The sequence below is a fragment of the Enhydra lutris genome, unplaced genomic scaffold, assembly GCF_002288905.1.
Source record: "Enhydra lutris kenyoni isolate GAN:26980312 unplaced genomic scaffold, ASM228890v2 scaffoldscaffold12, whole genome shotgun sequence".
Taxonomy (NCBI): Eukaryota; Metazoa; Chordata; class Mammalia; order Carnivora; family Mustelidae; genus Enhydra; species Enhydra lutris.
Window position 1 is genome coordinate 50,998,161 of NW_019154096.1, and position 25,788 is coordinate 51,023,948.

General features: G+C 53.4%; 1 protein-coding gene across 7 annotated transcripts; it reads right to left on the reverse strand.

The window, feature by feature from the left end:
• Window positions 1-881: 881 nt before the first annotated feature.
• Window positions 882-25,321, reverse strand: LOC111145264 (HPS1, biogenesis of lysosomal organelles complex 3 subunit 1). 7 transcript variants are annotated; one of them, XM_022500066.1, is made up of 20 exons: window positions 25,283-25,321; window positions 23,672-23,783; window positions 22,188-22,295; window positions 17,160-17,297; window positions 16,808-16,950; window positions 16,427-16,535; window positions 14,103-14,263; window positions 13,519-13,621; window positions 12,836-12,934; window positions 12,659-12,728; window positions 10,545-10,600; window positions 9,147-9,314; window positions 8,872-9,051; window positions 7,824-7,885; window positions 7,149-7,283; window positions 7,006-7,071; window positions 5,825-5,969; window positions 3,653-3,766; window positions 1,785-1,867; window positions 882-1,301 (listed from the first exon to the last, which is right to left on the reverse strand). In XM_022500066.1, exons 3-20 carry the CDS (start codon window positions 22,293-22,295, stop codon window positions 1,139-1,141), a joined length of 2,103 nt encoding a protein of 700 aa, XP_022355774.1. In that variant the 5' UTR covers window positions 23,672-23,783; window positions 25,283-25,321; the 3' UTR covers window positions 882-1,138. The 7 variants fall into 7 exon arrangements, with proteins under 7 accessions (XP_022355774.1, XP_022355777.1, XP_022355776.1 ...); XM_022500069.1 differs by having other exon boundaries at window positions 23,672-23,774; window positions 25,283-25,295; XM_022500068.1 differs by lacking the exon at window positions 25,283-25,321 and adding an exon at window positions 25,042-25,146 and having other exon boundaries at window positions 23,672-23,774.
• Window positions 25,322-25,788: the final 467 nt, after the last annotated feature.

Genomic DNA, 25,788 nt, shown 5'->3' on the forward strand with positions numbered 1-25,788 from the left:
TCTCCTGTGTTTTTCCCAATTGAAGTTAAATTTCCATTGGTAAAGTCAAGATATTAAGGGGCAATGCAGTCTCAGTAACCTCAGGTGACTGCCCCTCACTGCCACCTCTGAGGACATTTGTGTGAGGTGTGGTTCTGCCCCCTTTCACCCCCACCAGCTCTTTCCTTAACAGGAAAGAAGAGTCTTTGCTTGAATTTTGGCTCAAGACTGAAGACACGGAAGGCCCGGCTGCGGTCAGCAGTCAGGAACACTGCCCAGCCCCCCAGCCCCCCCGCCCCCCCGACGCCGGCATGGTGCTTCTCTCCTCCCCGCGGTAATGTGCCCCAGTCCCAGGGCTCAGGTGCTCTCCTGTCCTGGGGTGGGAGCTTCCAGGTGACAGGAGAGGGGCCGCCCCCCTCAGGCAGCAGTTCTCAACCCAGGGCACACAGGGATGGGCTGGGGAGTTTTTATAAACCTCTGCCTGGGATGCAGAGGACCGAGTGACACGAGAGACACGACTCTCTGAGGTGGGGCTGAGGCAGGAGGCCGGATGGAGTGGGGTGTGAAGGGGCCAGGACTTCTGCGCTCCAGGAAGAGCCCAGGAGACCAGGCATGTTCGGCTGGAACAGCAACGACCACAGCGGGCGTTTATTGAGCTCACACCGCGGGCCGGGCCGCCCTCCCAGCCATGCTGAGAGGTTGGTGCCAGCCCTCCGAAGGCGGGGAACGGGGTGCAGGTGTGGGAGACCCGCCCTGAGCTGCAGAGAGGAAGGGCACAGCAGGAACTCCCATCCAGCCAAGGCAGCACCCTGCATTTGGGGAGGGAACCAGCTTCCTGAGGAAGCTCTTTCTCCACTCCAAGGAGCCTAAAGAAGGGATCTTCGGACACCTGCAGGCACTGGGGATTCCCTGTCTCCTGGGGATAAAGGGAGAGGCAGCTCTGAAAGCAGGTGCCCCAGGTCTACCCTCACAGCCACTGTTGTTTTAAGGAGAACAAGGGACCCTTCCCACCTCCCTCCTCCTCCAAAGAGAATTTGGGGGTTTGGTACCTGGAAGGGAGCCTAGTCTAGGTGGTTTCTTTAAGAGACCCAGGGGGCTGTTCCACCCCTGGTGGCTTTTCTGCATGGGGACCAGGGGTGCACATCCGGGCTGCGCCGGCCTAGAGCACAGGGAGGCGGGAGGTCTCCCACAGGCGCCGGGCCAGCTCGCCGGCCTGCTGTACCAGCACGTCCGTAGGGATGACCGACAGGTGGAGGGTCAGCAGCTCATGGCACTTGACGGCCTCAGCGGGGTGTCCCTTGCTATAGTAGCGCAGGAGCTTCCTGGAGAAAGGGGGGACAGGACTCAGGAACGAGGCCACAGCAGCCTTCCTCGACACAGGCATCCCCGTACCCTCTGGCCCAGCATGGGCACTGTCACCTGGCGAGGCCCCAGCACCTGGCCAGTGAAGCCTTCCCACCCAACTGCACGAGGCATGGCCCCGGGGCCGCATACTCCACCCCTCTGGGTTCCCAGTCCTGCGCAGGGACTGCCGACGGCTATGTCCGAGCCACGGGAAGCCACAGAGCCGGTGGGGAAGGCTGAGGGCCCAGCACGGACGCCGGTGGGACGCGAGCGGCCAGAGACGGGTAGAAACCGGGTGTGCGCCCACCCACCCTCTCTCGCTGAACACGGGGCTGGGCAGCAAAGAGCTCCCACTGAGGGCTTCCTGGGGGGCTTTCCTGAAGGATGAGCTGCTCCTCAGTGGGGGAGGGGCACTCGTCGGGGTGCCCCCTGTTCCCTGCAGCCTTGTGAACCGCGGTCACCTGTAGTAGTCTCCTCCCAGCACGCCGAAGGACGCGGAGTCATCCGAGAGGACGGGCACCTCTATCAGCTGCAGTTTGTACCCCTGTGGGAGAGGAGGCTCTTACACGGGGCGGTGGTGGTGTGCTGCAGAGATCACGAGCCTGAGTCGGACACAAAGTTCAAGGCCTGGCTCAGCCCGCGTGGTGGCTGCCTGCTGCTTGGGCCTCTTCCTACCTCGTTTTCACATCTCAACTGTGAAGTGGGACTAAGAGTAACCTCCCAGCGGATACTGAGATGACGTATGTCAAGTTCTGAGTGCCTGGCCGGTGCATGTGGGGAGGCTCTCACTCCCCTCAGTGCGCGGACCTGAGTCAGGGACCCGCACGAGCTCGGGACAGCTGCCGGGAGCGTGACCCTGGGAGGTGGCCTTGCAGGGTTTTGAAGGGCTGGGCATTATCAAAAGGCCCAAGTCTGTGCTGTGAAAGTGACCACAGTCTCCAGGGCAGGATGAGGAGGAGAAGGGAGCACCTGGGGGGCTCAGTCATTAAGCATCTGCCTTCGGCTCAGGTCATGATCCCAGGGTCCTGGAATTAAGCCCCACATCGGGCTCCCTGCTCAGTGAGGACTCTGCTTCTCCCTCTGCACCCCCACCCCCATTTATGCTCTCTTGCTCTGCTCTCTCTCACTCTGCTCTCTCTCAAACAAATAAATATAATCTTAAAAAAAGGATAAGGAGGAGAAGGGAATTAAGATGCACTGGGCAGCCACTGTGTGTTGGGCACGATCATGGGATCGTCTCCACGCTCACGTGGGCACCGTGGGGCTCGTCCTGCAGGCGAGGAGGTGTGCTCAGAGTGCCTGGTGGCTGCCCAGGATGGCACAGGTGCAGGCAGCCTCCACAGCTGGCTCTGCCCCCCACAGCCCTACTTCAGTCTGTCCCTCCGTCGGGCCAGCCACACACACAGAAGCTAAGGTAAAGGGTGTACACACACCCCAGGCTTGGAGCACAGATGGGAGCCTGTTGGCCAGGAGAGCTGAGCTTGGGTTCCGGCTGTTTCATTTATGACCTTGGTGGCCCTGACCATGGAGTCTGATCTCCATGCATCAGTGTCTCTCTCTGTAAAATGGAGCTAATAACACCCACCCCAACCATAGCACGGGCTCGGGGGACGGGAGGTTGTGAGAGACCCAGGAAGGAGCCTGCACTCTCGAAGGTGCTGGCTGTCACTCCTGTGGCAGAGTGAAGAAGGGCTGGTGCCAGGAGTGGGAGAGGGCAGGGTCCAGTGGGGGTGGAGGGGGCATGAGCGGCAGAAGGAATAGAGAGAGCTGGAACACTGACTCCAAGTGACAAGTGAGGAGATACCAAAGAGAAACAGGAAAGAAAGAGAAGAGAGAGAGAGAAATAGTCCTGTGCTTACACTGGGGTAACTGTGAGGGCTAGAGAGGGAAGTATTGGGCCAGGAGGCCGGACTGTCCTCTTCACCTTGGGCAGGTTGCTTAACTGCTCTGAACCTCGGTTTATCTGAACCTCAGGCCTTTCCAGCGGGAGCGACAGCGTGCCATGCTCTGTAAGGGCGGCCGGCCACACAGAAGCATGCGTGAGGAGCCATTCTCACCGGGCACGCATCCATGTGTGCATGTGCGACCTGGACGCTGCCTTGAGTGACAGCATGAGTCGTTCAGACAGCTGCTGGAGGGTCACACAGCGCCCCTGAACATGGGACCTCTGAGGTCTGGGTCCCAGCGGCTGTGGCTCCCTGTTAGCTCCACTAGGGACGAGAAGAGATGAAGAGACAGACTGAACACAGTGCAGAAGGAAGGGATCCCGGAGTGAGCAGAGAGGAAAGCATTTCAGGATGGTCCTGTCCCGGGACCTGGCTGCACCCACCATCTCGTTCTCGAACCACAGGAAGTAGGAGAAGCAGAAGTCGCCCTCCCGGAAGAGCAGTGTGGTGTAGCCTTTCTGCAGGTATCTGCGTGCCAGCCGGATCAGAGCCCAGACCTGGGGGACAGGGGGACAACGTGCTCGTGGCAGCCCCGACAGCCTCCCAGGGCCTGCGGGGTTGGCTCTCTCCTCACAGCAGGCCCTGGGCTCAGGCTCCTGCCGCGGGAAGAAAAGCACTCGGAGGAGGAGCTTCTGGAAGGCCAGCGCTGCTCTGGCTCGCCTGTTTCCTTAGTGCAGAGGCATGGCCTAGATCAGAGTGCGAGCTCAGAAACAAATCATTATCAGGTGGGTGGGTGGACTACCTGCCCCCCCCTTACTACGACAATAAAATATACATAAAAATACTTCACTTAACTTTACCATGCACAGAAGCCACAAATTAGTAAACTGATCATTCAGCCCAGAAAACAGCCAAGCATGTGGTTAGTTAACAGGAGATGAGGGTGTGGCCACCTGGAAACCCTTCCTGCTGTCCAGGGCCACCTGCCCACCTGGTCCCCTCCAGGGCCGGGCATCTGGCATAGCTTCTACACCAGGAAGGTGCTGCGGGGCATGTGAACACAGAGGAGCCCAAGCCAGGCATGTCCTCTGCTCCAGGGTAAAGTCCCAGCCAGGGCTCACCAAGAGGTCCGACAGAAACACAGTGACCAAGGGACCATGTGCGGTGGATCCCCTGGGTGACATTCTCTTGCCTAATCAAGGACTTCCCGGTGCTACCTGTGACCTGCCCAAGGGAGGACAGCAGGGACAGCCTGACTCCTCCATTTCCCGGGCTGGAAAAGGTCTGATGAGCTCTTGCACCAAAGAGCTTTGTGGAAGGCATGCATGATTCACAGCCAACCTGACCACAGCATCATGTCTAATTACATCTGCAAATACGTCTGCGGATTTGCTGTATTTTCAGGAAAGCAATCTGACAATGTGTATCAATAACCTTGGAAACATTCCTCCCATTTGACTTAGTAATTCCATTTCTGGGAATCCATACTGAGAAAATAATCAGATGAGGACAAAGATGGATGCACGAAAGTATGTGCTGCAGAATTATTTATGACTGCGAGAGCCTGGAAACACTCTAACTGTCCAACATTGGGGAAATGGCTAAGGAAATTATGTTACAGCCACATGATGGACTATTGTGGACTTGTTAAAAATCACGTTGATAAAGAATTAATGACATGAGGAAATGCATCAGATAGAAAGCGAAAACGTGGGTAAACACAATTGCACCTACAGAATGATCCATGACTATGACTGATGGCAAAAAACCGCACAGAAAAACAATGCAAAGAAATGCAGCCAGAGAACTGCAAGGATCTCCCGACAGATGGCTGGGAGGCCGGTACCAGCAACTGTTTCCTGAGTTCTCTTTTCTGTGCCACGTACCAAGCTCTCACGCATCTGTAATCATTGCCACGCGTGGACGTCAACAGTGTCAGTAGCCTCCTTCACAGATGAGCGCACGGACACTCAGACCACGTAATGCCCCGGGCCACAAGGCCAGGGAAAGGCAGAGCCCAACCCACCTTATGTCTTCCTCCTGACTTTACCTATTAGCATATGCTTTATCGAGATGAACCTATCTAATTTATATTTATACCATGTTACCTACTATATAGAAATACACTAGTTTGCCACGAAAGAGTCTGTTAAAGAGAATACAAGAACCCCCAGAGAATGTTTCTTTAGTGCGAACCACCTAGTGTTAAATCCTGTATCCAAACTGAACGACCTTGCGTTTCTTCTTTCCATTTGAATTCATTCAACAAATACTATTGGGATTTATTTATGCCAAGCACAATGTCAGGGCCTGGCCGCTGCCCCAGTTGACCTCACTGCCCAGACATGCTCCTTCGGGCACATTAGAAGACACCCAGGAAGGTGCCCCCCACACCGACTGAGGCCCATGTGGCCCTGGGTGCCAAGGGTGGAAGCCTGAAGACCAGCTGGGTGCAGACACCGACAGAAGAGTACAGTAAGGGTTAAGGTGGGGTGGGCCCAAGGCCTCAGGGGAGCCCCTGGGGGGGTGGGGCATCAGTCTTTTCTGGATAGGGGTCAGGCCAGCACATCTTGTCTGACAGCGGTGAAGAGTTACCCGGGCCAGGCAATGGTTACCTTGGTTCTGATGAACGTGGCCAACGGCCCCCTGCCCAGCTCCGATGAAATCCTTTTACTGCTGCTGAGGGAAGGGGCCACCATCTGGCCAGTCGTGCGATCCACGTAGATGAAATGTACCAAGCCTGGGAAGTCTTCTAGGTAGGTGAAGGTCGGGGTTAAGGTGAAAGCCAGGGACCAAGGCGGGTGTAACTCTGTCCTCCACCTAGGCTTCTGGCAAGGAAAGCAGTGGAGTCCGGAGGCCAGGCCTGCTGTGCCCACCTGTCCCCACAGCTGCCATGCCAGCCAACCCCCTAGGGTCCCTGTTTTCCCAGACTTCTTTACCTCTGAACCCCCAACACTGTGGAATTCTATGAAGCAAGTACAATGGATCCCTTGACACTAGCACATCTAACCTGGGGGTTTCTAGACCCAACAGGCATAGTGAGTGTTCCTATTTTATCATTTTCATGAGGGATGAGTTTACATCACATACACGGTGAGGCTGGTGGGACAGCAGAGCTACCCCTCTGATAAATGAGCCTAGCTGACTGCCTAGCCCACACCCCTAGGCGTGGTTTTGCTCATCTCTCCACACTTCACCTCGTGAAGCTGGAAGGTTCCCACTGGAGAGGGAACAGCCAACATGGCAGGGTGGCGGCTAAAGAGGGCCTCTATTACCCTTTCACCTGCATACTGAGATCTCAACACAGAAAAAGCTGCTTTATATAAAGCTGCAGGGAAAATCAGTATTCGATAGAACTAGTATTCCACAGTAAATGGTCAGACAGGTCTTGGACAGCGGTTTTTAAACGGATAAACATTTTTGGTGCAGGCCTTCTCAGAACCTTCACATCCCACTGTGTTCTGTGACTCCTAAGGAGGACATGGCTTCTCTAACCCACCTGACCCCAGGACCCCTGCCCCTCCTGGAATACCTGTTACCACTTTGCTGGCCAGACAATGTCAACATAAACAATCCCCAAAGCCTTTAGGAAGTCCCTGTGGGACAGCAGGGATTTGGGAACTTTCAGTCCTGGAGCATTCCTACAGACAAGACACCTGTGACAGTATCTCCTATTCTTCAGAGAAAAGATGCTGAGCTGGTGGAACATATCTGTTCCTTCCTGAAAGCCCACACTCCGACAGAGTGGGTAGGTGCGGGGGACAGACGGACACCAGGGGCTCAGGCAGGAGGATATGACACCATGGTGACGTTCCTCCTACTCTTCACCAACAAGAAGTCCTTCCAGTCCATCAGCTTCTCTCTGTCAGGGAAGCAGGGAGGCGGGTGTGGTGTGGCTCCTGGTCCAGCTACGGGGCGGGAGGGGGCACCCACACTTACTGCATGATGGTTTGGACCTGGTCCTGTAGCTGCTGGGGCAGATGGGGGCCCCCCCGGCCTGGAGCCGTGCTCAGGAAGCTGAGACGGTAGATGGCACAAAGCTGTCGCTTCACCTTGCCGCAGGCCTGGAGCAGCCTGATGCCGGGAAAAGAGAGCATGACAGCGGGAAGGGCCCTGGAGGGGGGCTGTCTGCATGTGTGCTGCAGACACACTCCTACAACCCACCGGACTTCATCCTCTGGGTCAGGGTCACCTGACTGGTGATAGACACAGCTGCTGAAGCACACCCTTGCCCTCAGAGATTCAGGAGGAAGCTTCCCGCTTTTCCCCTACCATGGTATGCAGTACTTGGGTGGAAGCTCCTGGAATCTTGCCCCCCCGCCCCCGCCGCAGTTTATTTTACAGGGAAATGAGGGAAAGTGCACCCTTCAGGGCTGAGGCTGGGCAGGAACCTAAGCCCCTACCCCACGTTAAGTCCTCAAGGCCCCCTCCTCCACCTGCAGCCCCCCTGCCTCCCAGCCCCTCTCCAGTATCTGCAGGTGGGACTCTGCTCTCTGGGAAGCCCCTGGCCCTCCTCAGTGCCTTCCTGAGCATCCTTTCCCTCTTGGCCTGGAGGAACCTGCCCCTCTGTCCAAATGACTCCCCCCGCGCCCATCCTCAGAGCCCACCACTCACTCCTGGGATGATCCGGGTTCGCTCCTGGAGAAAGCCTTGCTCTTAAACTCCAGCCAGGTGCTCTGTAGGACACGGGACAGGTTGGCTTCGCGCTGATGGCCCCACAGTGAGGTCTCGGGGGGAAGCCTGTGATGTCGGGCTCTGGGAAGGACCCACACCTCTCATCTGCTTCAGTATTTAGGCTCAGCTGCCCTCACGCAGTCCGAGCCGGCTTTCCGGCAGGTCCCCCAGCTCTCTGCGCCCCACACACCAGTGGGCATTTCTTTAAAGAGCAGTTTCTGTGCGGCAAGCAGGGGCTCACTGCCTAGTGGCACAGACGCGTGAACTAAAGCTGTCGGAGGGACAGGCGAGTGCCCTGAACAGAAGCGGACGTGGGGCAGGCACTGGCGTGTGAAGGTGGGGCCCGGCGAGAGCCGTAAAGGGGGACCGTGCGCCCCACCCCCACGCTCACTGCACAATCTGGGTCCATCTGGGTCTGAGCTTCACTCACTCCCTCCGTCTCCTCCAATCTTTCTTCTCATTTTCAGATGCCCATGTACGGCAGCCACAGTGAATTTTGGGTCCTCGGACCCAAGCACCACCAGCTGCTTCCTAGTGACCTACCCCTCCTGAACTCCTGCTAGGCTCCCGGCAGAGATGGTGTTTCTACCGTCTAGGCCTCTCCCGGTCTCATCTCCCACCTGAGGTGGGGGTGGGCATCCCGCACATCGGCGTGAGCTGCCACACCAGGAGGGATGCCGGGGGCAGGCCGCTGGCCTTCACGGCGGCCTAGAGTCAGGCTCTGGTCCTGCCATCTGCCTGCCAGTAATCTCAGCTCTGGTTTCCTCACATAAAACATAGGAAATTGAACTCGTGTTCTACCAAACTCACATCAAAATGCTCTGGCTCTGAAAATACCGTCACATTTCTGTTATCAGTTCATGATGGGGAAAACAAGGATCATGGGCCCATGATGGGGCTCCCTTCCCCAGTGTGAGCAGAACAGACACTGCCACCCCGGCCCTGCCTCCTCTCCCAGAGGCCACCATACCTGGGACCCAGGTCTCACCTGAATCTCTTGCCCCCTGCGATTCTTGACAAACTTGTCCATCCTCTGACGCAGGTCCCCCATGAGGGGGTGGGACCGCAGAGTGCTCCCGGCCTCTTGCCCCTCCTTGAGCTTCTTCTCCAGCAGGGAAAACCCGTCCAGCAGCTGGTACAGGACGAGAGCCAGGGGGGTGCTGGGGCCCTACGGGAAGCAGCGCAGAGCGTGATGAACAGCGGAAGCCTGCAGAGAGGAGTCCTGGCTGGGGCACTGCTGAGGGAGGTGGGGGTCGTTCCCACCTTGGTCAGGAGCACCATGTTGATGCCTGGCCACAGGGGCAGACAGTATGCAGTGTGGGGCACCATGGGGCAGTGGCTCTCCTTGATGCTGGCATCTAGGAAGATCCTTCTGGGGCCGGAAGCGACTGGGGAGGGTGGGACCAGCACTTGGAGGGTGTCTTCAGCTATCTGTGGAGAAGAAGAGCTGTCTGTGGGAGGGCTCCAGTGGGAGCCACTCAGCCTCTGCCTCATGCACCGACCATGGTCGCCCATTCGCTGTCTTCCCTGTGAACCATGGGGGTAGACACTTTCGCTCCAAGCAACCCAGCTCTTCAACCCCTGTACTCTGTTACCACGGCCCCAGCAGCTCCAGGACCGCTCCTGCTGGTCTCCCTGTGTCCTTGGAGCCATTCAACCCAGAGTCAGGACTGGGTGGCAAGCAGGGGCCGTGGGGAACAGGACCTGGGGAGGGAGGTAGAAAAGAGACTGAAAGGGCAGGAATGGTTGGGGGTTGGGGGAGCTCCCTCCCAGGCCTTCACTGGGGCGAAGGCCTGTCAATAACGCCGTCATTCTACCCATCCTCAGAGCATCCAGACTGCTGGTCTCATGGTGGAAACTGAGGCGTGGGAGGACTAAATGAGCAAGAATCCAGCCTTACTAAATAAGTAAGAAAGGCTGTAGTGGGAAAAAGTAGAGAACTGAGGAAATCACCAGAGATGTCACGAGACCTTGGCACTGCAGTCTTACTGTTCTAGAACAGCCCCAAACCTAGCAACAATGTACTAGTTGTTTGGGAATCCGCTAAAATAAGTAATAGAGGCACGTGACGGACTCTTAACCCTTAAAGACCAGCACGGAGTAAATGGAAAAACGCTTAAGGAAAATAGTGTAATGAAGGACATTAGGATTCAAACGTGGTAAAAGAAAAAAAAAACATGTAGTATGTAAATATACATATACACGTGTATACGTCCATATGTGAACATAAAATCAGAGGGAAGACAGGAGGAAACATCCCAAAATATTAATAGTAATTAATATCTGGACAAAGGATTAAGACTGACTGAGTTATTTTCATTGCTTTTCATACTTTCGTATTTCCCAATTTTTCTACAATGAATATACTTACTTTCTAATTGAGAAAGTCATCACCAATTAAGCTGGACTTTCAGTCCCAACAACAGTGAGGAGGGTGGGAGTCCTCCGGAGTTGAGGTCACCCTTTGCCTACCACCTGCCCCCCTGGCCCCGGCCTCTGGGACGAGCTCTGTCCCTGCACTGACCAGCCCTGAGGTGGCAGCAGGAGGACTGGCCCTGTGTGGAGTTACAGGGAGGAGACACCTTGGAGTCCCCAGGGCCCATCGCAGCATCTCAAATCAGCCGGTGCCTATGGACCCTCCCTCCCCCAGGAGTAGCTCACCTGGACCTGGGGAGCATCCGTGGGTGGGGTGCCCTCATCCAGCCAGACAGTGCTACCTACAGGACACACGGGCCATAAGAGAACATAAATACCATAAACGCCTGAACAATGGCCCAGCAGCGTGTCAGAAGGGGAGGGTGCGGCAGAGAACCTGGCGGGGGCGAGGGCACGTAGCAGGGGCTGGAGCCGCCCTGCCCTGCTCATCGGACCCCAGGCTGGAAGTGCAGGGTGTGCTCTGCAGTCCCCCAGCAGCCTGTGGAAGAGACGCTCCCCGCAAGGCCAGCTGCTGGGTGTGGGCTCCTGACGATGTACCCGGCAGGGGTGAGGTGGGGCATGGCCCTTCTTGGCCCCCATGAATACCCTCTCACTCCTTCCGTTTCTTCCTGTCTACCACAGTGCCTCTTCCCCAGGAGGCAGCACACTTACTCAATCAGCAAACTTCTACTGAGCACCCACTAAGCGCAGGGAACGCAGCGGCCTCCCTTTCCCAGAAAACCTACTGAGCCCACTACGGATCTGAAATATTACCTGTTTGTAATAATACAGTGCTCCCTTATATTTCATTGCAGATAGCTATCATTTGTAATCATGTTTCTCTAGGGAAGCCCATTTCCATGTTCTGAACACCCGATTTACAAATGAACAAGTCTGACTCAAGCCACTTGTAAGTGGTGAGTTCCAGGCGCTGTGAAATGGCATTATTTACAGCTCGGAGGCATAGAAACTAACCACTGAGAAAGAGGCCAGCAGGAAGGTTGTGATGGACGAGGAGAGCGAGTAGTTACAAGAAAAAGGAACTTTGGCGACGACCCCAAAGCGGTGTCTCCTGCTGTGTTCTGGGCTCACGGGGAACTTAGAGACCAGAGGGCAGCTATGGACCCTGGGCCCAGAGGAATGTGCAAGGCTACAGGAGCTGGTGTGGGCTCTGGGGGATCCCAGGCTCCTTGAAGCCCATCCACAGAATTACAGTTAAGAACATCTAACCCACTGGTTTCCAGCTGTGGCTGCACGTGAGACCTTTTGAAAATCCCGATGGCCAGGCCACATTCCAGATCAATTAAGTCCAAATCCCTGGCACTAGCAGGCCTGGTTTCAGTAGTTTTTAAAGACCCCTAAGTAAGCCCACAGTGTAACAGGGCTTCGAACCACTGTGCTAACCTGAATCTGTGCACAGGGCCGGTTCCCACTCTGATGCTCGCCAGGCTCACGGGGCCAGTTTCTAGAAGCATTCACACCTGGGTCCCAGCCCGCAGACTGTACCTTCACCCTGGCTGAAGCCGCCTGGTGGGCTCCCAAGTGCAGCCGGGGTTAAGAACCACTGGCTTAAGGACACCACACAGTAAACTCCTTTCAAAACTCAGTCCCCCGCCTGGGTGGCTCAGTTGGTTAAGCAGCTGCCTTCGGCTCAGGTCATGATCCCAGCGTCCTGGGATCGAGTCCCACATCGGGCTCCTTGCTCGTCAGGGAGCCTGCTTCTCCCTCTGCCTCTGCCTGCCATTCTGTCTGCCTGTGCTCGCTCTCTCTCCCTCTCTCTCTCTGACAAATAAATTAAAAAAAAAAAAACAAAAAAAAAACTCAGTCCCCGAGAAGGGTCTTCTCCTAAAATCCTGGCCTTCCTCTGTTAGGTGATGGGAACCACATGATCCTTCCTTCTCCCTAAGAACTTCAGAGGTAAACATGATGCCCACCCAGAGAGACGGCAACAGTACAGATTCTGGCTTATCTTTGTTCTCGGCAATGTTGTCTATTCATTAGCAAGATTTTGAATGTTTTCCGTTTCTTTTTACTGTTTACCCACTCACATCTTCTGGAAAAAAAAGTAAGGTATAGAAATTAAATATGTACATTTTAAATCATTATACTTGAAATGAAATGATTATTAATTTTAGTTTCTTATTAACTGATTACCAAAAAGGGGCAGAAATTACACCTATGGGAGATGAAATTTTAAATGAAATCTGCTTGTCACACAGAATCATTTCCGGGGCCGCGCTTTCATCCAGGCTGGAGCTGGGGGTGGTGCAGGGCAGCACCCTGCGCTCTGGGAATCCCGGTGTCTGTATCTGGGCTCCCCCCACCCACGCCTGCCGCCTGCCGCTCCTCCCACGTCTCACCTGAGCTCTGCTCTCCGGGGGAAGGAGCAGGCGTGAAGTACTCCTCAGGGAGGGAGAAGCTGTCGGTCTCCTGGAAGGGAGAAGAGGGCATCTTGGGCTGAGGGCTGGGAGAGCCTCTCCTGAGGGGTTCGGTCCTGGTACCCCCACCCCTCCACGCAGCAGGCGCACAGCACATACAGTTGCCGCGGAACTCCTCCTGGCCCGGGCTGTGGAGGCAGGGCTCCGGGCCTGCTGCACGGGGATGCTCTGGCTGCTCCTGGGCTTCCGGGGAGAAGGCTGTCATGGGCAAGGGAAACCTAGTTAGAGCAACTCTGATCTGCTCCTCCCCTCCTCCATCGGATCCCAGCTCTTCCACCCACAGCCCTCCCACCCTGGTGCCTCCCGCCACCATGTGGCCTTGGGTGGGCGTCCTCACTTCCCACTGAGGTTTCAGTTCCAGGTGGCCTAGTCTTTCTCCAGAACCACTGATATGTCCGAACTTCCAACACAGTGGTAACCAAACTGCCACTGACAATGGGGTCAGCGGTGGGCGAGGACAGTGGCTAGCACCCACCAAGCACCCCAGGCATGGCTGGGCTCTAGGTAAGCTGTCCCCTTTACTCCTCCAAACAACCCTTGTCCCAGTGCACAGAAAAGGGAACTGAGGCCTAGAGTGGCAAGGACTCCAAAAATCTGCTCTTTTCACTGACTAAACCACATCATTGTAGAATTCCTGTTACATCTGAAAACAGCAGGGAGTCAAGGCCTATAGCACCCCCGCTGGCCCAGAACTGTGATGCCGAAACATAGCCTCGCCAGGTGGCCCGCCCAGCACACTCCAGCCTGGGTTTGGGAGCTTCCCCGGTGAGCCGGCCCAAGACCTGAGGGTCGTCATCCTCCGCTGTGCTCTCGCTGGGGTAGAGATCCTGGACCAGGAGGATGAGGGCAAGAAGGTCAGCCGGGCGCAGGGAGCTGGCACTGTGGCTGCAGAGAGAGCAGGCGGCTGTCAGTGCACACTGGCGCCCCCTGTAGGTAACAGTGGGCGCGGGGCAGGCAGGTTAAGGGAGTTTGGAGCAAAGTCCCTGCTCTCAAGGAATTTATGAACGTGTCAGCTGGCTTCATCCTTCTTGAAGAAAGGCAAGGTACAAATAAAATTAATCAGTTCGTTAATTTTTGAAATAAAACTTGTTATGTTAAAGAAAAAAAAAAACACCCATGAGAAACCACCGGGGACCAGTTACAGCCCATGGGGAAGTTCTAGAATTCAGATTCAGAGACAGTGTTCCAGGAAGACCTAACTCAGAGAAGGGAATGAGCTGAGAGGGCCAAGAATGAAAGAGTTAAGGAGGCTTCAGGGAAGAGACCCGTCTTGAAGGTCTTCTTGGCTGGGAAGGTGGTGCTTTTTCAGCTGGGGGTTGGGGGAAAGTTAGGGTTCTGGGCCTCTGCTGCCAGGACCAGGGCTCACCTGGAGTAGAAGGCCAGCAGCTTGGAGTGCACGAGCAGAAAGGCGTGCAGGGCCTCCTCGCCGGCCCTCTCGGGGCTGGAGTTGACAGCCTGGATGACATGCCGCTCCAGGGCCTCTATGCACAGCTCACAGAGCTGAGGGTGAATCAGCCGTTCCACAGCCTAGAGGGCAGGGAAAGGAAGCCATGTCACTGACCATCCACCCCTGCTCCAGGGCCGGGCTGGTGGGTCTCCTCACTCCATCCATGCTGAATGCACACTACGGGCCAGACACTAGGGAATAGGGTGACTCGGGTCAGCCTTCCTGGGCATATGGTCCAGTCACTAGACTCTAGGGGGTGAGACAGACAATATGCAAGGAAAGAGACAAGAGAAACGTCAACTCTAGTAAGTGCTGTGTAGGAAACACCTGGTACTGACCAGCACCTACTTGGGTAGGGTGTCCTTGGAAAGTGTCCTTGAGGAAGTGACCTCTAAACTGATCTCTAAAGAACAAGAAATCCTAACAGACAGAGTGGAGGGGGAGAATCCTTAAGCCGAGAAAAGAGCATATGCAAAGGCCCTGAGGTGGGAAAAGTCTGGAGCAGTGCTGTCCAACTAATATAGAAGGAAAGCCCTAGGAATAATTTAAAATTTGCTAGTAGCTACATTTAAAAAGTAGAAAGAAATAGGTGAAATTAATTTTAATGATTTATTTTACCTAATATACTTAAAATCTTATTATTGCAACATACAATATAGAAGCATTATTAATGGCATGTTTGACACTCTGTTTTTATACTAAGTCACCAAAATTCAGAGTATATTCTATATGTGTAGCATAACTCAATTTGGGCAAACTGGACTTCAAATGTTCAATAGCCAAATGTACCTAACGACTACCGAACCTCACAGAATTAAATGTCCAGTGCACCTGAAAGGGAAAGAAGTCCCGGGGGGCCAGGCCACAGTGAGAAAGGGCAGAAGGGCATGAGATGAGGTGGGGGTGAGTCCCACAGTGGCAGGTCATCCAGGGCCTGGTCGGTTCTGGAAGAAGTGTGGATTTTATCTTAACTGCACAGGCCACCTCCTACAAGAAGACTTTCCTGATGTCTCAGAGAGAGCTGACCATGGCATCCCTTGCACCACCATGGATTTGGATGGGAAAGCAATATGGCAGCACCTTGGATGCTTGGTTGTATTTTCAGGCGTATGTGTACAGCTGACTTCCTCTCAAGGGCAGCGACAGTATCTTTACTCTCTGTTCCCAGGGCCTGGCACACTCTTCACATGTAGTAGGAACTGTACATTTCTCAGAGGAGTAAGTGAGCAGCGTGTGCACACGAATCCTTCAGATCTGTTTTCCAGTTCACTAATTCTCTTTCTAGTTATGTCTCATCCACGATTAACCCATCCTTTGAGGTTTTTATTTTAACAATTGTTTTTATTTCTAAAATACCTATATGGGTTCTCAACTAGCTTTAAAGTCTTTAAATATTTCAGAGTTATTTTACGTTCTGGACTGAATAATCCCAGTATATCAAGCTCCTAGGGGTCTAAATCTATTGGTGATTGGTTTTCCTCTCACTCGTGCTGGCTTGTGTCCTGGTGCATCTGTCAGTTGTGAGCTGCTGTTTGCTGCTCCGAACCTGTCCTCTAAGGCAGGAGCTTTCAAAGTGCAGTTCCGGGACCAGCATCATCAGCTCACCAGTGAACTCGTCAGAAATGCAAATTCTAGAATCTCCACACCACCCCCCCCATTGGAAAAGTGAGGCCCCACAACCCTTCTCTCACAAGCCCTCCAGATGATTCGGATGTACCCTGAGGGTGAGAACTGCCCCTAGGGAGGAAATCTGTGTTTGTCTCCACAGGGAGCCAGAAGCGGTACTGCAGGGACCCCCTGAGCTCCTCCGTGGGCGCTTGACCTGGGAGTCTCGGGCTCAGCTCTGCGGCTGCTAAGGGCCTAAGTCAGTGTGCTGGTGGTGGTGTTACCATCATTGCACTCGGGCCATCTTCCCTGTAGGGCTGTTTATTTTTCACTACTTTCCACGCTAGTTTCGGTTCAATATAATTTCTTGGGGAGGATGGGGGCAGTCAGAATGGAGGGAGCTAGCTTCAGAATTTCCATAATTTACTGTGAGCCCCAAATTGTGTTAAAATGTCTGTTTTATTGTAGAGAACCCCACCAGAGCATCTAACCCACCATGCAGCCACAGACAGCAACCTTCTAAAGGTAAGAGTCTGAGGGTCTGTCGTGACCTCACTCGTGATGGGGCAGTGGTGTGTCTCCTCAGCCCTCCGACCTGGCACCCCTGGGGCCTGAGGCCTCCTGTGCCCAGTAGTCACCTCCACGGCGAAGCACTGCTCCTGCTCCCGCAGGCGCCCGTACGTCCACAGCAGGCTCTGGAAGTGCTCCCACACCTGGACTCGCTGCTCAAGGTCAGGGGGCCGCAGCCTGGGGGCGGAGCAGGAGAGACCCTGAGAAAGCTGCCTGTGCCCACCATCCACCAAAGGAGCAGAGTTACCGCCAGGGCTGGGCAGGCTCCTGCCATTCGAGGCAACAAGTGGGAGAGCCCTCCGAGCATGGGAGGGCTGGTCCAGGCGGCGCCGTGGCCCTGGAGTGGGACGGGCACAGAACCGGGAGGCAGGCGCCCGAGTAAACCACTTCACGTCTCGGTTTCCCTCACACACGGACACAGGACACAAAGTCAGCCAGAGTGGACTCACTCCTTTCGGATGAGCTGGCCGTCCACGGTGACCAGCCCGAAGTGCACCTCGAACAGGTACTTGAGCACACACAGCTTCTGCCGCAGGTCGCCCTCGCCCTCCGTGTGGTCTCCGTTGATGGCAATGAAAAGGCATTCTCCAAACTGCGGGCCAAGGGGGCTGGGGTCAGCCAGCCCCGGGGACCCCTCACCTGGCCTGATCCCGAAGGAGAGTGAGGGGAGGCCTAGATCCCCGGGGAATCTGATAGAGTGGTTTCTACTTTCTAAGGGAATCTGAAATTCAAGGGAAAGGCTCATGGACGGCCCGTGGTGATGAGGGAAGAGGAACATGGGCCCCGGGGCTACACACTCACCAGGTGAAGGACGTACAGATAGTTGCCATTTTCCGTCGAAAAGCAGGTGTATGTATCTGAGAGCTTCTCCAGCATGGTCATGGAGGAGATGATGATCGGGGCCAGGAGGGTGCTGAGCTGGTCCTCCAGGGCGGGAAGCTGCAAGACGGAAGAAAGTAACACTGCTTAGAGTGCCAGACCCTGGTGACAAAAGGAATGGACAAGACCCAGGCCTCGCTAGCAAGGGTGTCCCTTGTTTTAGACCTGCCTAGAAGGTACCACCGTCCTGACAGGGAAGCGGGGCAAGAGGAGACTGCCCCCAGCACCCTGGTGGTAGTTAGAAGAGGCTGGGAAGGATCAGCCAGGTACCTGTGCCCTTCTGGCTCTGAATCCAGAAGGAAACATTAAGGACTCAGGCCATCTCCACAGTGCAATGCGGGGGGCATTTAATGGAGAACTGACCAACTCTGAGGAAGTTCCCTACATGTCCCTGAGTCCGTGCTTTTTGTTACACTTGGTCTACCTTGGGGGAACATATCCTAAGGACAACGATCAGGGATAGGGCAAAGGCAAACACACAAAGGTGCTCACTACAGCATAATTTACAGCAGCAAGTGACTGCAAGAACTGGAAATGCCCAGTGCCAGGGAAACAGTTAAATAAGTAACAGCTCAGCTAAATGAAGGAAGAATGTGAAGCAACCTAAAATACTGGAAGTTTCAAGGACATGGAAAATTCCTCTGATGTTACCTTAAAAAAAAAAATCGCTGAGAACAGTATTTTAAAATACATAGAAAAAACAAAGTATTGAAAAATATTTAAAAAGTCAGTGTAACACTGTTAAAGGTATTCCTTCTGGCCGAGAGAGTAGGAGAGACCCCTCCCCCCCAATTTTTTATGCTTCTGTACCGTCCCTATTTCCATAACAAGCCAACCTTCACTTTTACAAGCTCTTCCTCCAGCCATTTTCTCTGCCCTCCAAAATCAGGAGCAAAACAAAGAGAACCAAAGAGAAACTGGACAAAGCTGCTGAAAATCTGCAGATAAAACTGGCATAAAGCCAGCAGAATGGGCACCCCCCCAAACCCTCCTCACTGGAAGGGGAAGAAAGGAGAACAGCTGCCCTTCCCCCCGCTGATCTGGGGAGACTTGACCGAAATATGGAGAGAGCCGAATCCCGACTTTGAGCTTGTGAAATCTGAAAGGAGAAGAGTCTGACATGAGGAAGTGGAGACGCAACGTGGGGACCTTGGGGGGTAGGAAAAGAGTAAATGAAACAAGATGGGATCGGGAGGGAGACAAACCATAAGAGACTCTTAATCTCTCAAAACAAACTGAGGGTGGCCGGGGGAGAGGGGTGTGGAGAGGGTGGTTGGGTGATGGACATTGGGGAGGGTATGTGCTATGGTGAGTGCTGTGAAGTGTGTAAACCTGGCGATTCACAGACCTGTACCCCTGGGGCTAATAATACATTATATGTTTATAAGAAAATAAAAAAAAATTATAAAAAAAAAAAGAAGAAAGGAGAGGAGTAAGACCTTGCCTTGAAAAGAAAAAACACGCACCTAACCAGGGGCAATGAGCAGCATTTACAAACAGAAGCAGGAGGCAGCGCTGCAGGACAGATTTCCTTCCACCTCTGCTCAGGAACAGAGGTGGGTCCCGCTAGCCGTGGCTCCTGGGCCCCAGTTCAGATGGCCCCTTTTCTGACCACCTTGGCCACCCTGCCCCCATCACTTCCCACCCCACATGGTCTAACTTCTTTGGCGCATTTAACATTCCCTGAACTCATGTGTTTCTTTGCACCCCGTTCACTCTTTGTCCTCCCTCTGTAGCCCTAACTTCCACGAGAGCAGGATCCTGTTGCTGTGTTCACTGCTTCACCCCAAGAGGCTGGCGTATAGTAGGTTCTCAATTAATATTGTTGAATGAATATCCTCCACAGAGCCAAACGTTTGTTGAATTACTCATGTGCCACAATTTTCTTGAACTGCCACGAACAGATTATGGTAAGAGAAAGTTGCTTAAAAATCTGGATTATGTACAGCAACTCGTTTTTAAAGGAGTGGCTTTTCCTGCAGGTGTAGTGAGACTTTTTTAAAAAGGTTGGGGAAGACGAAAATACTTGGTGTAGGCAGAGTGCAAAGGAATTACTATTACTTGGAATTATAAAGTGGTGCATTATCTCTGAATGGCTTTTGAATCAACGTTTCTATTAATAGGAAATTATCCGAAGGAAATAATGAGATGTGGGATCAAATTCAAGCATAAATGTTCCCTGCAGCAACAGTTTTAGTCAACGAGAAGCAATATACGTGCCCAGTATGGGAAAAATGGTCGGATAAATGATACATTTATTTATACACTGGGATATAATGCTTCCACTAAGATTTGTGCTTTTGAGAATATTTAACAAAAAAGAATAATGCTTTTGATATAATGGAAAGTGGAAAAACAGAAAATAAAACTGTAAATGTGGTACGATCCCAACTACATATAAAAGATAAAGACCCAAAGGAAATATATAGAAGAGCTAATGGTTCTGGTACTAGAATTATGGGTCATTTAAAAACGAGTTCTCTGTATTTCCAAATTTCCTACAATTAATTCATGTTATTTATAGAATCAGGAAAAAAAATAGCGTTGTGTACATAAAAATAAAACTTTAAAGGCATTTTTTTCTTTACAGTAATCACTTAGGAAGTGAAAAAAAAAATTAGGATTTTGTTCCCTTACGAGGTTTTTAATAAAAAGGAAGATAAACACGATCAGATAACTTGCTTCTTTTGTTTTATTCATTCATTCACCGATATACTGAGTGCCTTTCTGTTCATGTTACGGCAGGTTCTGGGGATACAGAGGTCTATTGACAGCTGGCTTCTTCAGCTAACCTGATTGAAATAGTAGGTTAAGAACGAAAATATTTAAAAATTCTTTAAAAAAAACTATATGCATTGGGGCACCTGGGTGGCTCAGTCGGTTAAGCGTTTGACTCTCGATTTCAGCTCAGATCATGATCTCAGGGTCCCAAGATTGAGCCCCATGTCAGGCTCTGCCTGAGATTCTCTCCATCTTCCTCTCCCTCTGTCCCCTCCCGACTTGCATTCTCTCTCTCTTCAAAAAATAAAAATACTGTATGTATTGACTGCTAAAAATAAAAGAACCTAATAGACCAGTTTTTTAGCTTAAAGGAAACCACTAAAACGTCATGATCTCTGATATCTTTATTCCTAAAGACGGGGACAAGAATAGTGGGGATGTTGGGCAGATTAAGCTGCTGAAGTGGAACTGGCTGAGCGGTGATTACGCCCAGCAGAGCGAGAAGGGGCCAGGCAAGCCACCTGTCGGGGCTGCTGCGGAAGTGCCGGGATGCTCTCTACTGCTTTCCCTGCAAATATGTTTAACTCCATATTCATCTGGAAAAAGTTTTCAAAATAAATCACTCCTTTCAAATGTAGAGTAGAAATTATGAGTGAAAATGAAGACTATCTCCATGCTATAATATTTCAGGATTACCCTGGATGTCTACATGCAGAAGATAAACCTTAATCCATACTTGACATCATATACAAAAATTCAAAGAGGATCATTAGACCTAATATAAAAGCTAAAAAAAAGAGACCTAATATAAAAAAAAGCTTAAAAAAAGCATACACACACACACACACACACACACACACACACACACACACATATATAACTTCTAGAAGAAAATACAGAGAAAACTCTCGGATCTTGGGTTGGACAAAGATTATCAGAATGAAAAACGTCTGCTCTTTACAAAATACTGGTTAACGGATGTGAAGAGAACAAACAGACTGGAAAAAAATATTTGCAAAACACCGAATAAAGGACTTGCACCCAAACTACGTAACACTCTCAAAACTCATTAAGAATAGTAAGAAATAACCTACCCAATAAAAAGACGAGCAAAATGTGAACCAACTTCAACTCAAGAAGACACAGAGGGAAAATAAGTACATGAAATGATGTCAAAATCATCAGCCAACAAGACGTGAAAATTATAACAATGAGACCCAGGAGATGCCTATTAAAATGGCTAAAATTATAAAGACCACAGCAAGTGTTAGCAAGGTTATGGAAGTAGAACTCTCATATGTGAGTAGGGGGCTCTGATGTGCTGCGACCCCTATGGCAAAATCTGGCAGTTTCTTACAAAGTTTCACATGCACCTCCATGATCTACCCCTTCTGTGCTAGGTATTTACCCAAGCAAAGTAAAAAGTGAAGTCCACAGAGAGACCTGCACATGAATGTCCACATCTGCTTTATCGGGAAAAGTCAAAAGCGGGACACAGTTACCATCAACAGGTACCCAGATACACAAGCCATGGCTTGTCGATACCCGACGACCCCCTGCTCAACCATCAGAAGGACGACACTACCGACACACGCTACCACATGGGTAAATCTCAAAATTATGCTGACAGAAAGAAGCTACCCCAAAACCACTTGGAGTAAATACTACATGACTTCATTTACATAAAAACCTACAGAATACAAACTCCTCCATTGGGACTGAAAGCAGACTGGTGATGGCCCAGGCTGGGGGGAGGGTAGGGTGTGGTCACAAACTTCTGTGATGAACAATATGTTTACGTTATTGATTGTGACAGAATCACAGGTGTGTGTGTGTGTGTGTGTGTGTGTGTGTCCGCGAGCGCATGCGCACGCACGTATCTCCAACTGCCCTTTGAGAGCGTTCGGTGTACAGTAAGTCCATTATACCCTAATGTAGGCTTTAAAAGACCGATGGGTTAAGTTTATGCTACATTTTTTAGGGAGAGGAAATGAGGACACCAAATTTCTCTGTTGTGTGATTAAAACTCTACCCCGTCCTCTGGCTCTCGTTTAGCCCGAGGAGCCCTGGTAGAGTAGGGGTGAGGTCACCAACTCGAGAGGACCAAGAGGCCAACTGCTGACGATGAGCAGCTGGGTGTGCAGGAGCCCGGGGGAGGGGCAGGTTCTCCCGCCGCCTGGTACTTCTGGGCTGTTGTTCCCTCCCATGCCCCGCTGGCCCGGCACTCACCTCCTCTCCCTCAAACCCAAACTTCCGCCGTAGACTGTCTGCAAACTCCTCGTCTGTCCAGTAGAAGAGGACCTCTGCACTTTCTGTGGCCACCAAGACACACTTCATCTGCCAGGGAGAAGCAAGGGCAAGGTCACCTCCCAGCCTCTTTATCCAGAAGCTCAGCCTGAGTAAAGAAGCGGATGAGAACCCCAGCCAATACCCACTGAGCCCCCACAGGGCACCAGGCCCCACGGCAGGGGCCTTCCTGCTGTTATTTTGTCACACCCTCAAAACCACCTAAGGATGTAGGAATCTTTAGTTACTCCCACTTTCTACAGCAGGACTCAGCACAGCTCGGAGCCCCTGGGATCAAAAACCAGGCCTAAGGCTGGGGCTCTTGCTTCTGTGTTTTCTCACGCCTCTCACCAGAGCATCAGACGCATACAGGCCTACCTGCACCAAACCTATGGAAGGACCCCGCTCCTGACCAGGACGGAGGATCAACCGCCCAGGAGGACAGGCAGTGTGGTGGCTCGTGGCCGTCGGTGCCTGGTCTAGATGGAGGGAGGCTAGCGCACCTCCCTTCGGGCAGTTCAGAAATGTGTTTCTCCCCAAGGCAAAAACAGCTCCAGAAGACAAGCTTCAAAGCCCCCAGGAGTGGGTTCAGCATGACATAACTTCCTTTGTGAGCTCCTTCTGCTCTGGGGGGAAACAGGCTGCCTAACCTTGTCCACAGCTCATTCTCACACTCCTGTAGCTGCTGCTTCCTCAGCCACACCCACCAGTGCCTTTGGCCCCCCAAAACTGCCCCTCCCACCACCCACGCGTTCTGTGTCACACATATTAATGCCTGATTATACAAAATGTGTTTCATTATTCATCAGTGGGGAGCTTCTTGAGCCAGAGTGTCCCACACTGTGCCTTTCATTCCGGGGGCCGGCAGAACATCCATCCTCTCAAGCCTGGGGAAGCCTGACCAAGCCAGGGGAGGCCGGAGCTCTCCAGCCATCTGCTTGTGGCCGAATAAAGGGCAGGCAGAGGCTTCTCATCTTCTCATGCCCCTTAGTGTGCCACGTGGACAAGATTACGTTGTATGTGTGCCAAGATGTGACCATGACCAGAAAACTCTGCTCCAACTGCCCCATGAGTGGATGTCCAGTTTCAAACAGGATCATAGCATCTTGAGGTCTTGGACTCAGTGACACTCTTCAGAATCCCCTAGCGCTCAGCTTGGTGGCACTTACTGAATTCCTCCCCAGTTTCCTGTGGGTTTATCAACTCTAACTCTGAGTCCCTGGCCTCAAGGTGGTTCCTCCACAGTGAACAAAGAACGTAGCCTGTTCCCATGGAACTGCTAAACACCAGGCGGAGAAGGGGGAGAGCAACGGAGTGTGAAGCAGTCCACTGCCTGCTCCGGTGGGTACCGCCCACTGCCCCCGAGCAGCCCTGGAGGGGGTACTGTCTGCCTCTGTTCTGCCCCCAGGTCAGGCAGGATCACCTACCTTGGCAAGGAGCACCGTGAAGCCCCCAGCCAGCCAGAGGTTCTGAAAGGGCTGCAGCAGACTCGATGACCAGCTCACACAGAGAAGCGCAGCATCTCAGGTCCTGCAAATGCTTATAACACACAGAAGTCATAAGGGCCAGCAGAGCCTCTCATCTGCCTGCTGCCCATTTCTGGGAGGACAAGCTGGTGAAGGGCTCAGAGGTCAAATGTCTCTCTCTGGCCACTAGGGAGTCTCCTCAGAACATACACTCCACAGCCAGGAGGTGCGGGGTGCCCTGTATCCCATCCACCCCCATCCTCTCGCCACTGAGAACACGAACCCGGCCAGCACAGTCCTCTGGGCATAGCAGGCACCCACAACCATTAATTCCTGCCTACTGTTTCCTTCCAGGCACCCTCATTTTACCACGGGTCACTCAGACCTCTGGTGTGGTCAGCAAACCCGCTCTGAGCAGCCCCAAGGGGCTTGCCAGGAGTGACTGGAGGCTGCACAGCACATCCAGCCCCACAGGGAAGCGGTCCCAGGAGAAGGGAGGGGACATCCTGGGATGATGAAGTAAACCAAAACAAAAGGCACCAGGTTCTAGTTTTGAGGTGGCCGAGGCACTTAAACCCCTGCGTCTCAAACCCCTGCTCTACCTCCCTACAGGGTTGTAGGGAAAGACAGAATAACCAGGCTGGAAGCCCTTAGCAAACTCTGCGTTCTTACATGAAGTGGGCTTACTTTCCCTTGTTCCCCAGCTTCCCTTTGTCGAATAACAGGTGAACTAAACTGGCTCCAGAATTATTCACATTGGGATAATGAAAAGCAGAACAGCATAAAGCTGTAAACTAACTAGGAAACCCAACCCTGTAAGCAAGTAAGAGGCAAGAAAGGAGAGTGGGAGCTCAGCATCTTTTGCAGCGTAACTGAGACTTGCTACATCAGCGGCATAACCGGCCTTAATGACATATTCCCAGAAAAGTGGAAATGCTTTTCAGCGGACATTAGGTTCTACTGTTTTATTCCAAATGACTGTTGGAAAGCGAACCATGCCGGTGTCATTTTGTGATTTCCCTGTTCCCTTTTCTATCCTGCTCCGAAGTGGTAACACAGGCCTCACTGGAGCTCCAGATGGCGCGGGCCCAATGTGGGGAAGAGCCCCGGCCCCATTTTCACCGCCTTCCCCAGCAAACCGCCCTCGGGCCGCCGCGCCCTCCCAGCAGCTCTGTCTCGGGGTGCTCCCCTCCGACCGGGACCCGCCTGGCCCCTGCTGGGCTGGAGGACCCGGGAGAGAGATTCCGCGGGGCGCCTGCGCAACGGCAGCCTTCCATGTGCCCCGCACTCCACAGTGTCCGCAGCCCCCCGCAAGCCCCCGCGAAGCTCACAGCTTCCCTGGGAAGAGGGCCCGGCTGGGGGTGCCCGCCCCACTCCGTGGCTGCAGAAACTTTGGCTCGGAGAGGTGAAGCTGCGGGACCCAGGCCAGAAGGGCGGGGTCCGTGCGGCCGGGGTGTGGTCGGCCTCCACTTTCCGGAGGGCCGCGCGGGCCGGAGGGGCGCTCAAGAAGTCCGGCCGCCCACGGAGGGGCCGCGGGGAGCCGCGCTCGGAAGGAGGGCGAGGACCACGTACCGGCGGCAGCACTATACCGCCCAGCAGCCTGTGCCCCCGGCGCGCTTCCGGGTGCGATCACGTGACCTCTCGCGTCACCGCCCCGCGCGGGAAGGGGCTGGAAGCGGGTGCGGGGTCCGCGGGTTCGAGCCCAGCCTGTGCCCGGCGTCGCGTGTTTCCGCTGGGGCCCTTCGCTCCGCTCGCCCTCCCTGCCCTGTGAGCAGGGACTCCTTCAGTTCCACGGCCGCATTCTTCCCGTCGTCCAGGAGCTCGCGGAGGCCTGCGGAGTTGGGGGCTGCTGCCCGCAGCGGTCAGGTGCACCTGCCTGGGCGCCACCCCCCGCCCCGCCACCACGCCGGCGATTCCCCACCGAGGCACTAGGGACATGTCGGTTTTCACCGCGCTTCACACAGGGGGAAAGCAAGGCCCAGGAAGAAGAAATAATTTGCAGAGGGCCCGAGCCGGGATCAGAGTCCAGGACTCCTGGCTCCCGCGCGGCTCTTTCCCACCCTTTGGCTTTACCTGCT